Raw genomic sequence first — 12,591 nt, 5'->3', positions numbered from 1 at the left:
AACAAAAGTAATTGAAAAAAAAAAAAATAATAATAATAATAACGAGACAAATCTCTTCTCCGGTCAGTTGCAGGATCGCTCGGACGTTATCGAATCAATAACCCTGTGAACGGTTTCGCGTTGTTTAAATGAGGAAGAACAAGCATAGAAGATAGAAACGAAGAGTAAGGAAAAAATAGAGGAAAAATAATACGAGAAAGGAAAGACGAAGGGAACTTTCGTTGACGAATGTACGCATACACTCTGTACGTTAAAAATTGTTCGTATTCATTATTATTGTTATTATTATTATCGCTACGATTATTATAATTATTACTATTATTGCTACAGATATGTGTATATATGTATACATGTATAGCAGTGTGTATATACATATAGACACGTATTACGCGTGTTTTGCCAGCCACGGTGTTCCTTTATTCGTGGCTCAACTTCTTTCACTATTTCCACCCGACCCGTTTGCTGTGCCAGTATCAACGATCGTGCTCTTCTCGTCGCGAACGAAAAATCTGCGCATCGATTAGTAAGCCGGTTGAAATGCGAGGACAATGAAAATGCGATCGAAAATTATTCGTTCCTCTTCGACGTATCGTTCGGAGAATTAAAAATTTGTCGTAAAAACGAATCTTCTATACGTTAAATCGTAACGGTTAGGATGTCGTTGTTTCGTTTCGCATTCAAAGTCGAAACGATTTTTGAAACGCTCGTATTCGGCTATGGTATACCTTTGTGACACTCAGTCTATATAAGTATGTATTTCTCCAGAGAATAGCATCGCGTAAACGTGCATAGTTTCTTGTTCTTATTCCAGGTACGATTATATCATTTTCTCTGTTGATTGAACAAAATTTAACACTTTGAACTCTGTTTAAAATTCGTTTCAGGTTCTTTTCTTCAGTTTATGAAAATATTCTCTCGTGTCGTTTAACCTAACCGTTGGTCTAGCCCGGAATTCTATTATTTGGAAATTTTATTTTCCGAAAACCAAACAAAGAGGGCGGGAAAATTAAATTTAAAATCGCCATTTCGATCGACTCGTTTGGACATTACTTTAAATTGAATATCGAAAAAAGAGTAGGGATGTGTATATTGTACCAAAAATGAAAAACGTCGTATTGTCAAGATGACCGCGATCGAAGCGTCAGCAGTCGGCACATGAAACGAGAAAGAGAAAAAGAGACGAGAGGATGCACGATCCGCGAACAATGGATCGGATATGCGGGTCAACGATGCCAGCCAGCGTTGTGCCCAGTTTTTCCTTATACTTAACTTTGACCGAGAGAGTCCTCACGGCACGGCGTAGATGGAAAAGTCGGGCGGTGGGTTATCGATCATTAAGAACCAGATATATATGCATTATTCCGTACCAAGTACGGTTAGAGCTATTGAGTAATTTAATATAGAATTAAAACAGTCAACAGTATCGCGATTAACGGAGCACGAACGAAGAAAGGCCTGCATCGACCATCTTTCCTCCACACTTTTAACCCGATTTCCCGTTCCTTCCGAAAAAAAACCCAGTTCCCGTTATTCTAATATTCCTGCCTCCCTTTAACTCTCAACAAAAACAAAACAACATATTGTAATCTATTGTAGATTGTTGTAGATAAATTATACGGTTTGACCGTACATTGTTACTTTTTGTCGACAATATAAAATACACAGATATATAAGTAATCAACGCCTTGTTCGAGTTATTTTATTCTTCGTTTGATACTTCTCGCGATGGTGAGTCGTAATAGGAGAGGGAAACGCTACTATTCGACGATTTTAACATTCGTTAAATTATTTTTAATCATTGTCTAATAAAAAGTAAAAAATTATACAGGAAAGAGAACATTAAATAAACGCACCCGATGGTAAACGTTAGACATCGGGATACAACGTTCGAGAAATTATTTACAATATTTGTGGACCTAACTTATTCTAAAAATTAGTGTGTAATAGATGGCATACTAGGTGAACCGACCACGTCTATTATATCTGCTTTAACTTCAGGTTCTGTCTTAGGTAACAGAGGAGGTGGTATCATCAGTGTCTGAAAATTTCACGTTGAAAATATTGTTTTTCAGAAAAATTGAGACTCGCTATTTAAGCGATGTACCTTTCCGGGTGCTAAAGCTTCGTATTGATGCCTCAAGGACTGCAATTCGTAATCGCACGTCGATAATGCGCTTCGGAGTTCGTAGTGTAAAACGATATCGCTTCTTAATTCGTTAAATTGTTGGCATATTTGCTCCGTAGGTGGTGGATTTAATTCTATGAAAGAAATACGAGAAACAAAGATCGTATTGATAAAACTAAATCTAAGAAAATCGAAACAAATAATAAATTCGAAATTCGGAAATACCTATACGAAGTTCATTGAGCATTTGTTCGATACCCTTCATTTTCTTTTGACCTAAACTACTTGGTAATTTTATTCGCTGAGAACGAAGCGAAACTCCGCTATTTTTAAAATCTGGGAATTTAATTCCAGCTGATTCTACTGTCTGAAAATTTACTCACGTTATTATGTTATTATAATTTTTATAATTATAAATATCGATTCTGAGCCTGAGAAATGGGATATAAACACCAACATGATAATTGGCAAAATATTTACATGAGATGTATCAGCTTTATTTGGTCTATTTCGAGCAGAAGCTCCTGTTTTTTTGGCAGGTTTCCTTTCATTCTTTCTTGGGTCAGCTTGGTGATCAGCAGCTGTTATTAACTTTTGTAAATCTTGAGTCTTTCTGTCCCTCTCCTTCTTTCTTTGTTCAATTTTTCTCAATTCGGTTAATAACATTTGCTCCTCTTCTACTTGTTCCGGTGTTCTTTCAAACAATTTTTTTAATTGTTCTTTTCTACGTTTTTCATGTTCAGCATCAAATATATAAACCTTATCTGAATGAGACTTTGCCTTTGTTAAAGCTGCACATACTTGATAATACCTAAATAATTATACAAATGTTTAAATAGAAATTGCAAAATATGCAATGTTTACTTGCCTTTCCTTTAAATTCTCTACAGATCTTGCAGGAAACTTTGTGCAATCCCATCTATCTTTGATTATGATAAACCTTAGGTCAAACCTCCTACACAAATCAAACAAATGATCGGTTTCTGCTCTTGTCCAACCATTTGTAACCAAATGCTGAACATATTCTGCATTGGTATATGTTGGAATAGGAACCTTTTTATTAAATTTGGCAAAAGGATATTCCTTCCCAGCATCTGCAACTCGTCTCCAATGGTGAAAGACAGCACCGTCTGTCCTAGCAGGATTAGTAAATGGTGTCCACTTCCATGGTCTAACCTTTTTCATGCCAAGTTTAGCTCTAACTTGTTTATATCCTTTCGCGGTATCCGTTGGAAACAGCGGTGGTACATCATTGTTATCTTTACAAAGCAATGCAAAGACCTCACGATGCATGCCTTCTGGCCTTTTTGGTACTTTGTATTCATATTTTTTTCGATTCTTTTTGTCACTGCCTATAATTGATTCCTTTGTAAGCTCACTAGTGGTAGGTACCTCGATATCTAATATATCCCGTACATCAGCCATGCTGTCGAGTTTTGATAAACCTTTGTCCTTCCTGTGTTTAGACATTTTACATTGAGGTTATGTTAATTCAAGGTATTCGATAAATATATTGCAACGTTAAATTTGTTAGATAGTAGATATAGATAGTGTCTTTTATTTATTTAAAATAACTTTTTTTTTTTTGTCATATACATACATCGTTAAAGAATAGCCTTTATTTTCTTCACGAACTCGAATAACCGAAAGTATATCGGAAATTTCACAAACACCTAGCTAATGACAGATTTCGTACTGTTTGGCGAATGATTCCGCTAGAGGGGTGTCTGATAGAGGGGAGGATGCTCCCACTTTTATACATTCGAACATGAATGAAATTAAAAACTGTATGTAACATGTAATACTGATTATAGGACAATAAAAAAAGATATAATAAAATATGGCTTTATTGTGTAAAGTGAAAAAGCTTACATTAGATAATCTGTGATTATGTTAATAATTTTAAAGATTGTACAAACTAAACAATACCTTAAGAATAATAAATATGAAATGATTCTATGTGCATTTCATTTTATAATTATGCTAATAATTTAAAAGATTTTATGCAAATTAAACAACATCTTAAGAATAATAAGTACAAAAGGACTCTATTTAACGTTTTATGTACATATCACAATACAATCCAGTTCATTTGAGAGTGATGAATAAAATCCTCACTCTTTTTTTACTAACCGAATGAATAATTAACGAAACTCATCATTTAAATTATAAATTTTGCTTCTATATACATTATGTTTATTACAAAACTTATTCAAATATATAATGATCCATCTGCTGGACCTAAATATCTCATAGAAATAAGTATTACATCAATTAATGTCCACACTCCAAGTCCTCCAAAACTGAACAATTTACCAATTCCTTCTTGCCAATGACCTAAATAAAATCTGTAACACATACATAGAATATGAGGAATTTTTATTTAACATTTAATGTCTTAAATGCAACATACCGATCAGCTCCAAAACCTCCCAATGTAATGCTCAAGATTAAAGCAGTAGACCAACGATATCCTACAGTCCAATTGCATAATAAATTTTTCATAAATCTACGTCTTCCTAAACATAATATATCACCATTTACTGTACAATTTGTTGTATAATATTGTCGTGGGGATGCTACAGAGCTACAAGAATTTTTTTGGTGGCATTCGTGCTCCCAATGTTCAGTTTGATAACAGTAACGGCATACATACTTCTTTTGAAAGAATTGTTCACCCTTAAAATTTAATATATCGATAAATATATTATTACTTATAATATATTACTTATAATATATGTTGTATTACTTACAATACAGTCAACATGCTCTAAAACAGAACAATTAGCAACATATACAGCTCCATATACACAATTAGAATTTAAGTTACATTTTAAACAATCTCCACTCAATTCTGAACAAGCAATACCACTTGGACATAGTCTTGAAATCTCTTCCTACAAACATAATTATTTAAGGCCTTTTTATTACTAAAGCAAGATGCAATTTTTATATTACCTTTGTACTACTATATGCTGGTGTAGAGTTTACATTAGCCTCCTTTTGTGCATATTTAATTGCACTTTCTGCAATTAAAATATTATATATAAGTATCTTCAAAAATAATTTGTATGAATGCTTGAGAAAATTAATTTACCATAACCCATATGAGCTTGCTTGACAGTAGTCGAAAAAATCGCCAAAAGTATAAAAATCACATTTTTTGAATTAATTCGTACAACATTCATTATGAAAACTATTTAATTGATTAAATTAATTCTCCACGCACACAGAAATTCAACAATACTTTACTGAATTACCTATGAAAAATCATAACTCCATATATTCCACTAGCTCGCTCGGAATCTGAATAAAATATTTGTATACGTAAGGATATTTTACCTTTCTTAATTAAAAAATAACTTTACAATTATTGATATAAAGAATAATTACAAATAAAAAAACGATCGAATATTCCCTTAATCAAAACAAAGCAACGTGATTCTAGGGACTAACGATCTTGGATTTTTCACGTTTATTCCTTTGACGTTATCTAAATTCGTAGATAATACACAGTAAATATATCTCAAATGTGAAAAGCATAACATATTGTTACAAATTTTGTCATGAAACACATCGTCAATTTGAATGTTGTTGTGGTAACGTTTAGGCATCTATATATAAATTGCATTAATTGTTCTCTATTATTAGAAAGGTTTTATTTACTATTAAGTGCACAAATAGATATCCGACTCTTTACGATTGGTTGATATTTTCCTTAAACCGTGAGAGTAGATTATTTGTATACTATATTACGATGATTCCTAATTTAAAAGAGACTCTAGATAGTATTTCTTTTCAGGCAAATCATAGACTTATTGTAACGCGTATGATAACATTTTGTAAATATTAAAAGCTTGATCATCTTGTTAATGAAAAGAGAAGACAAGAGAATTTTCTCTCGGATATCGCCTGTGCTTGTCTTGATAAAAATTGTTGTAAATTACTATTTATTACTATGGATAATTAAATAGCTTTTACGAAAAAAATCGCGAAGAAATAATAAACTTGTGTGTAGCTACATTTGTTTCTACTAATCAGCTGACTTCCGGAACTAATACGAGAGAAAATGTTAGTGAGGCCTTTCATTCTTTTCACTTGACAGAACAGCATACCCATAAGAAAACAAGTTTTTTATTTATTGATAATTTCGTTAATCAAAGACTGACACGTTTAGCTCTTTGTGATCTAAACTTACTTGAAAAGGAATTAATATTAAACTTTGCATAATCGTGACATTGTTATAAAATAATTCGAAGGTAAATACTGCATACTAACACATTGTGTGATATACAGTTTCGTGAAGTAGTCATAATGATTCTATTTAACATAATATTTTTACTGCATATTAACTAAAAAAAATTTGCAGCTAATTGTATACTAACAAAATAGATCTATAATTTAAAATGAGTAAGTAAAGTCATTCCAGTTTATTTTTTTAATAGACAACTTGTTCCTATCATCTTAAAAATAATGAATTCTGAAGAGGGTACAAGTAACAGTCAAAACAAGAATGAAACAAAAGTAGAAGGAAGTTTTAAAAAAAATGGTAATCAATCAATTGAACAGCCAACTAAACCATCTAAAGTTATACAGTTTGAAAGTAAATTAAATGGAGATCAAGTAAAGTTAAGTAACAAATTGGGAGACAGTAGTGCCAAGAATCATTTGTCTTCAAAAGTTTCGGTTGCATTTGCTAATGGTACAAGATCTTCACAAACTAATACATGTACTTTCATCAATGCTATGGATCAAGATACAAATCAAGATATATTGAATGCAGGTGTATCTTCCATGTTTTTAAATACTAACAATATTAAATCCCAGACTGTGAACACTAATGTTACAAGTCAATTGAAGCATAAGACTATAATGAGTATGAGCGGTTTGAATTTGCCTAAGCCTCCAATGCACTTAAATTTATCTTCCAGTCAGAACAACATACATGTGAATCATACTTGTATGTCAGGTTCTTTTAATACTGGCAGTACATCAAATGCTACTTTACATTTAAATAATTCAGTATCAGTTTCATCTACAGTGCAATCAAATTTATCAACGGCTAAACCAAATGAGGATATTGATATGAAAAATAATGTAGATTATATTTCTGGAATTGAAAAGTGTCCATCAAAAGTGTCATGTAGTTCAGACTCTAGTCCTGAAGTGGAAAGTGTCTGGACATCAAGGTCCTATGGATCTCACAGCCTATTAAATAATATAGGGGGTAGTATAGGTTCAACAAGTCAAGGAACGTGTTGTTTCTTAAGACCTAACATTAACGGGGATAGGGAGGTAGCAGGACCAAGTGGATTACAAAAGGTAAGCGTTATATTGTTATACAGAAACATATTAATAAGGCAATATCTTATTAATTTATATATTTGTTAATCAGAATACACAAAGAGAGCAAAATGAGAGGAGGGATTCAAGTTCTGGAAACGAAGGAGACATGTCAGATGGAGAAGATTACTGTATTTATACGTATAAGGGAAATGATAATGCAGCTCATTTGATACAAAAGGAAGAGTTAAATCAAGGGCAAGTGGAAGAACATGAAGGAGAAGAGCAATGTCCTAGTGGTAGATCAAGTCCAGAAATGGATTTTTTGGAAATGGACTTTGATCCTGGGCCTTCTTGTGAGCAGGTATTGAAACATGATGGTAAAATCGTAATCCATTTATTATTTTATTTATTCTTAATGTAGGATACAGGAGATAGCGATTTGGCATCTATAAATGAAGATATACAGAATATAGCATTAGATAATGTAGATCCAGATCCAGTATTAAATGATTTAAGTAGTGGTAAAGTTGTAGCTAAACAAGGAATTGCAACTACATCTCAAAACCCAAAGCAAAGTGTACAAAATGTGAATAATGCTGAGCCTCAGCCATGTTCCAGTGGTACTTCATCTGCTCCCGAATCAAGTATAAAACCAAATTATCCTGCACCGTGGATGCCAAATGCGACTGGTAAATTATATTTACTGTTTTAATGTACTATGAGAAGACACTATTTAATTAAAGCACTATATCGAATTACAAATCTATAGGAAAATGGGAAACCACCAGAATGTATCGTAGTACAAGGTGTCCTTTACGTGAATCATATGGATATCACAATACAAGCGGAGATCTTATCTCACCGGGTGACAATAGAGATTCGGATGCCGAATTGTGGGTTGAATCTTCATCAGCTTCTATTCCAGAAAATTCGAGTTTAAACTCTAGGAGAGTGAATCTCAGTTCAACTCTTTATCATCGTATGATGGCAAAGAAATTGATGCTCAATAAACAAGCTGCATTTAATCAGAGTGGTGACTCAAATCTAGTTAATATAGCTTATTATAATTTAATATATTAACATGTATTACATGTGACTTTGATAATTTATGTAAATGTTTATACATACATATATATGTACATAGGAAAACGAATTATCTAACGAACGATTAGATGGCCTTTTACCAGTTGAAAAAATTATGTTATGGAGTGAACAAGAAGCTACAGTTAAACAAGTAACTCAAATAGGAACCTCTGCATGTGGTGCTACTGCTGCAATAAATGCTTTGGTATGTATCATTTCGTTATTTTGTTTAGTTATAAAGTGCTTTGACCAATTAATTAATCACTTACTTTTGTAGTTGGCTTTAAATGTACCATTTTCACTAGAAACATTAGTAAAAGGTGTGAATACTAGACAAAGAGAACCAGGTACACCATTACCGCGATATTTATACAGCCGATCAGTGGCTGGATCGACACACGAAGATCTAGCTCGTGGTATAGCGTTATGTACAAATGGATCAGTCGTAACAAAGTTTTTTGCATTTTATCCAGAAAGGAAAGTTTCATTGTCTCATTGGTTACATTATTGGATATCAAAAGGTTCGTAATCGCTACATATGTAAATCAACAGTATGTACATCTTAGTGTTTTTTAGGTGCTGCGCCTATAGCAACGTTAAATTTACAACATTGCGGAGAAGGGTGTGATATTCCAGATGCATGGCATCATCAAATGATATTTGGTGTTGGACAAGCAGGAATTTATTTAACTAATCCATTAGAATGTTTACCTGAACAGGTTAGCTGATTATGATTAAAATAAATGAGTTATTTGAACAATATGTAAATTCTAATCAATTTTAGTATGTATGGCATCAACTTGTAAGTCCTAGTGTTTTGCTAGTACGAAGAGCGGATATTTTAGCTCATTGGAATTCTAATACGGATTTAACACCAATCGCTGCTATGGATCAAAAGTGGCGAAAGCTCAATGTTTTCGGTATGTTTAATATTTACATTCATCTAGAATTAATGTCATCAAAACGCGAAATGTTAACTTTGTACATTTATTACTAGGTCAAGTTGTAAATATGGTACGCGAAGCAATGACCCAGAGACGTCAACTTAATAATCTAACTACCGGTGTAACTCACATTCGTATTCCTGCATCTTATCAAGCAGGTATTACATTAGTTATGTGTGCAGACTCTGCAGCTGCTTCCGAGTTGTTACATACTGAACAATTACCATTACTCTAGTCTTGTTGATCAAAATTAATAAAATCCAGGCTGCCCCTTTTTATTTGTAATAAATTTAATTAGCAGGCTGGTCCGCACAATGTTATTTACAATAGCTCATTTACTAAATAAGACAGTTGGGGTCAGACTCGAAATGATTTACATTTTTAACACAGAAAATGTCTGTATTCAAAGAGAATATTATCGATTAAAATATATTTCAATAGAATATTTCCGTTTTATATGCAGTTATATTTATAAATTCATATATTAAAAAAATTTCAACAAAATTAAGGAAGCGTTTTGGGGAAATATTTTTTTATACACAATATCAAGTTCATTTTTTCAATGTTAGACATAATAAAGGTAAGTATCAATCTTTTTTCTATATAATTTATAGGTTTATTTTCGAGGCTGTTCATTTTCAAAATGCTTTTTTTTTTTTAGGACATTTTAAAATTACATGTCATACAATAAAAATTGTTTGCGTGGTAAAACTTAATATTGCATTTTATATAAATTTTAGTATAGTATTCTATTACAATTTTAAATCATGTTTTGTTGGAATCATACAAAAAGTGCTGCAGTTATGGTGTTGAAAGCACAGTATTATTTTGTGCAATTATATTTGTTATAAATGTTGAATTTATGTACACACATGTAGTCTACCATCAAACATTATTTTTGTACTCTCTTAGAGAGTTCAGCTTTACTTAAGACATACTGGAATGATATAAAAAATATTTGTTAAAATTATGACAGCATCATATCTTAATATCAAGAAGCAATGTATATCACCTTTCTATAAGTGATGCACGCATAGTCGATGTAATAGCAGCTGGAGTAGCTTCATTGAGTTTAAAAACACTTTCGATAACTGAAAGTTCTGTTGAAGTCGTATCCATACCACAGAAAGATACCCAATCATTCACAACCATCCCTGCAGCTATGACATCACTGCCTCTGTTTAATGTACCTGCCTACATGATATTTTACTTTGGTAATAAATACTTAAATTCTCTGTTTTTTATTTTTACTTTATATATGTATAAAATTATCTTACAGCAAGTGGTACTTGCAACAAAGATGACAATTCATCTTGATCCTGTATGGATGTTTTTGGATGCACCAAACCACCTCGATTGGATAATACAGAATATGAACCTACTAAAACATTACCAGCCACGGTTTGCCTAAATACTTCTACATTTAACGTGTCAGCTAAAATTTCTTCCGTTTCCTATAACATAACATTGTTATAAATATTACAATATGAGGAAGATTAATATTATTTTTAGGTATAATACTTGCTCTATCAAGATCGGGATGTACTAAAGCCACATAATCATTGCAACTAATAACATTACCCAAGGCAGACAATCTTTCTTCAACTCTTTGTACTTTAACTTTATCCGGTAGTGAATTTCGTATATGTTGCAATTCTGTATCCGTTGTCGTGTTTGGGACTAACAGTCCATTTTTATTTCCTATTTAAATTTATTCCTTTGTTTCAAATTTTTGTTTAAACGTGGTTAATTTCAAATCTTAAAGGTTAGGGTTCTTCTATTATGCTTACCAACGCATAATCGACCGATTATACGACATCCTGCAACTGACGCATGAATTACAGGAATGATTTCAGCTAATTCTGCTTCAAAGACACTGCAATTACCAATAACATATAATCTATTATTCGTGAAAATTTCTATTACGTTTCATATCAACGCATGCAAAAATTAGAAAATTGATAGGCTATTCGAAAAGCTTATCCTGCTGTTTTAAGCACTTTTGGATAGATCGTTATCAATATAATTAGCGATAAAATCATATTGATTTATTCTTATCGTTACCTGTAAAAATTCTCAGAACCACCGATTGCTACGAGGCAATAAGAATTTGTTAGCTTGGAGAAAACCCCGATTTCATTATTGTTCTCGAATTGTACACGTACCGCCATGTTTGTAACGATGTAAATTTACATTAGCGTCGTCAATTTTTAATAGAGATTTAGAAATTATCACGTTAAATTATTTTCTCAGTGTTTAAATTTTATATACGCTCACCACTATCTCACGCACTTTCTCTTATCGGTTAACACGAGGTTTATGTCACGAGCCAGGGATTGAGTAGAGATGTAGAAAGGAAAACTGACGCATTCCAGGTTATTGCCTGCCACCTTGTGACCAAACATTACAACTAACCACTTTTGAAATTTTTTACAAGATTTCTACTCTATATACGTATCTTTTACAGTTACTCACGATTGTTTAAAACGGTTGATATCGTTCAAAATATAAATCGCGTCGTTTTTTTTTTTTATATAAAAGTGAGATAAACGAAACACAAATTGCTCCGTTGAAAATATATTTAGTTACGCAAATTATCAAACAAAGTGATCTTTGTTCGTGATAATTATACCGTTGTTATAATGGGTAAATTTTACTTACATTTTCTTAATGACAATGATACATGTCTAGTATGTTATAGCATTAGTGATATATATATATATCATTTCTACAATAATATCGTTAACGCAATGCACTGCGACGACACTAAGAAAAAGTGAAGAATTTTAAACAATTTGCTCCTTAAATTCGTACAATCAGGTATCGTTAGTCAATTCTTACAATTAACGAAGACAAATGATGTTTGCACAATTCCTTTATTGAAAGTCTTTTGATAATATTGGCAACAGTTATGCGGAAAAAAAGAGAAACATTCTCGAATGAATCGTATCGTTGCGTGAATTTTTAAAAGTTCGACAACACGCGGACATTAGCGTACTCGTCAGACTCGTAGGTCATATAATATTAATAAAATCAATAAATAACTGCTGAAAATCACCGCTTTATTAACAGCATTATCGCAAGCATTATAAATATTCTTCGATATAGTTTTCATTTTGATTGGTACCGACATCGTAAAGATCGTCTTTGGTT

The 12,591-nt window shown here is 32.3% G+C and overlaps 4 protein-coding genes across 4 annotated transcripts; 1 reads left to right on the top strand and 3 right to left on the bottom strand.

The window, feature by feature from the left end:
• Nucleotides 1–1,916: 1,916 nt before the first annotated feature.
• DMAP1 (DNA methyltransferase 1 associated protein 1) lies at nt 1,917–3,813 on the bottom strand. The gene is made up of 6 exons (XM_017898579.1): nt 3,726–3,813; nt 2,994–3,581; nt 2,606–2,936; nt 2,351–2,492; nt 2,105–2,259; nt 1,917–2,038 (listed from the first exon to the last, which is right to left on the bottom strand). Coding segments are annotated over exons 1-6 (1,323 nt in total). The 5' UTR covers nt 3,728–3,813; the 3' UTR covers nt 1,917–1,933.
• A 524-nt stretch (nt 3,814–4,337) lies between these two features.
• Nucleotides 4,338–5,371, bottom strand: amx (TM2 domain-containing protein 3 almondex). Its single transcript, XM_017898609.1, has 5 exons — nt 5,223–5,371; nt 5,084–5,151; nt 4,879–5,022; nt 4,539–4,804; nt 4,338–4,473 (listed from the first exon to the last, which is right to left on the bottom strand). The coding sequence occupies exons 1-5, from the start codon at nt 5,311–5,313 to the stop codon at nt 4,338–4,340; spliced, it is 705 nt and encodes a 234-aa protein (XP_017754098.1). The 5' UTR covers nt 5,314–5,371.
• A 918-nt stretch (nt 5,372–6,289) lies between these two features.
• On the top strand, nt 6,290–9,743 carry LOC108546486 (uncharacterized). Its single transcript, XM_017898570.1, has 10 exons — nt 6,290–6,384; nt 6,571–7,447; nt 7,521–7,772; nt 7,833–8,100; nt 8,181–8,458; nt 8,556–8,699; nt 8,772–9,015; nt 9,071–9,213; nt 9,279–9,414; nt 9,492–9,743. Exons 2-10 carry the CDS (start codon nt 6,599–6,601, stop codon nt 9,671–9,673), a joined length of 2,496 nt encoding a protein of 831 aa, XP_017754059.1. The 5' UTR covers nt 6,290–6,384; nt 6,571–6,598; the 3' UTR covers nt 9,674–9,743.
• A 406-nt stretch (nt 9,744–10,149) lies between these two features.
• On the bottom strand, nt 10,150–11,736 carry eIF6 (eukaryotic translation initiation factor 6). Its single transcript, XM_017898576.1, has 6 exons — nt 11,503–11,736; nt 11,229–11,314; nt 10,964–11,139; nt 10,716–10,892; nt 10,451–10,632; nt 10,150–10,375 (listed from the first exon to the last, which is right to left on the bottom strand). Exons 1-6 carry the CDS (start codon nt 11,607–11,609, stop codon nt 10,366–10,368), a joined length of 738 nt encoding a protein of 245 aa, XP_017754065.1. The 5' UTR covers nt 11,610–11,736; the 3' UTR covers nt 10,150–10,365.
• Nucleotides 11,737–12,591: the final 855 nt, after the last annotated feature.

The sequence above is a fragment of the Eufriesea mexicana genome, unplaced genomic scaffold (assembly GCF_001483705.2).
Source record: "Eufriesea mexicana isolate 0111107269 unplaced genomic scaffold, ASM148370v2 scaffold654, whole genome shotgun sequence".
Classification (NCBI taxonomy): Eukaryota; Metazoa; Arthropoda; class Insecta; order Hymenoptera; family Apidae; genus Eufriesea; species Eufriesea mexicana.
The sequence above is the reverse complement of the archived record's forward strand: the minus strand, read 5'-3'. Positions and strand labels throughout refer to the sequence as shown.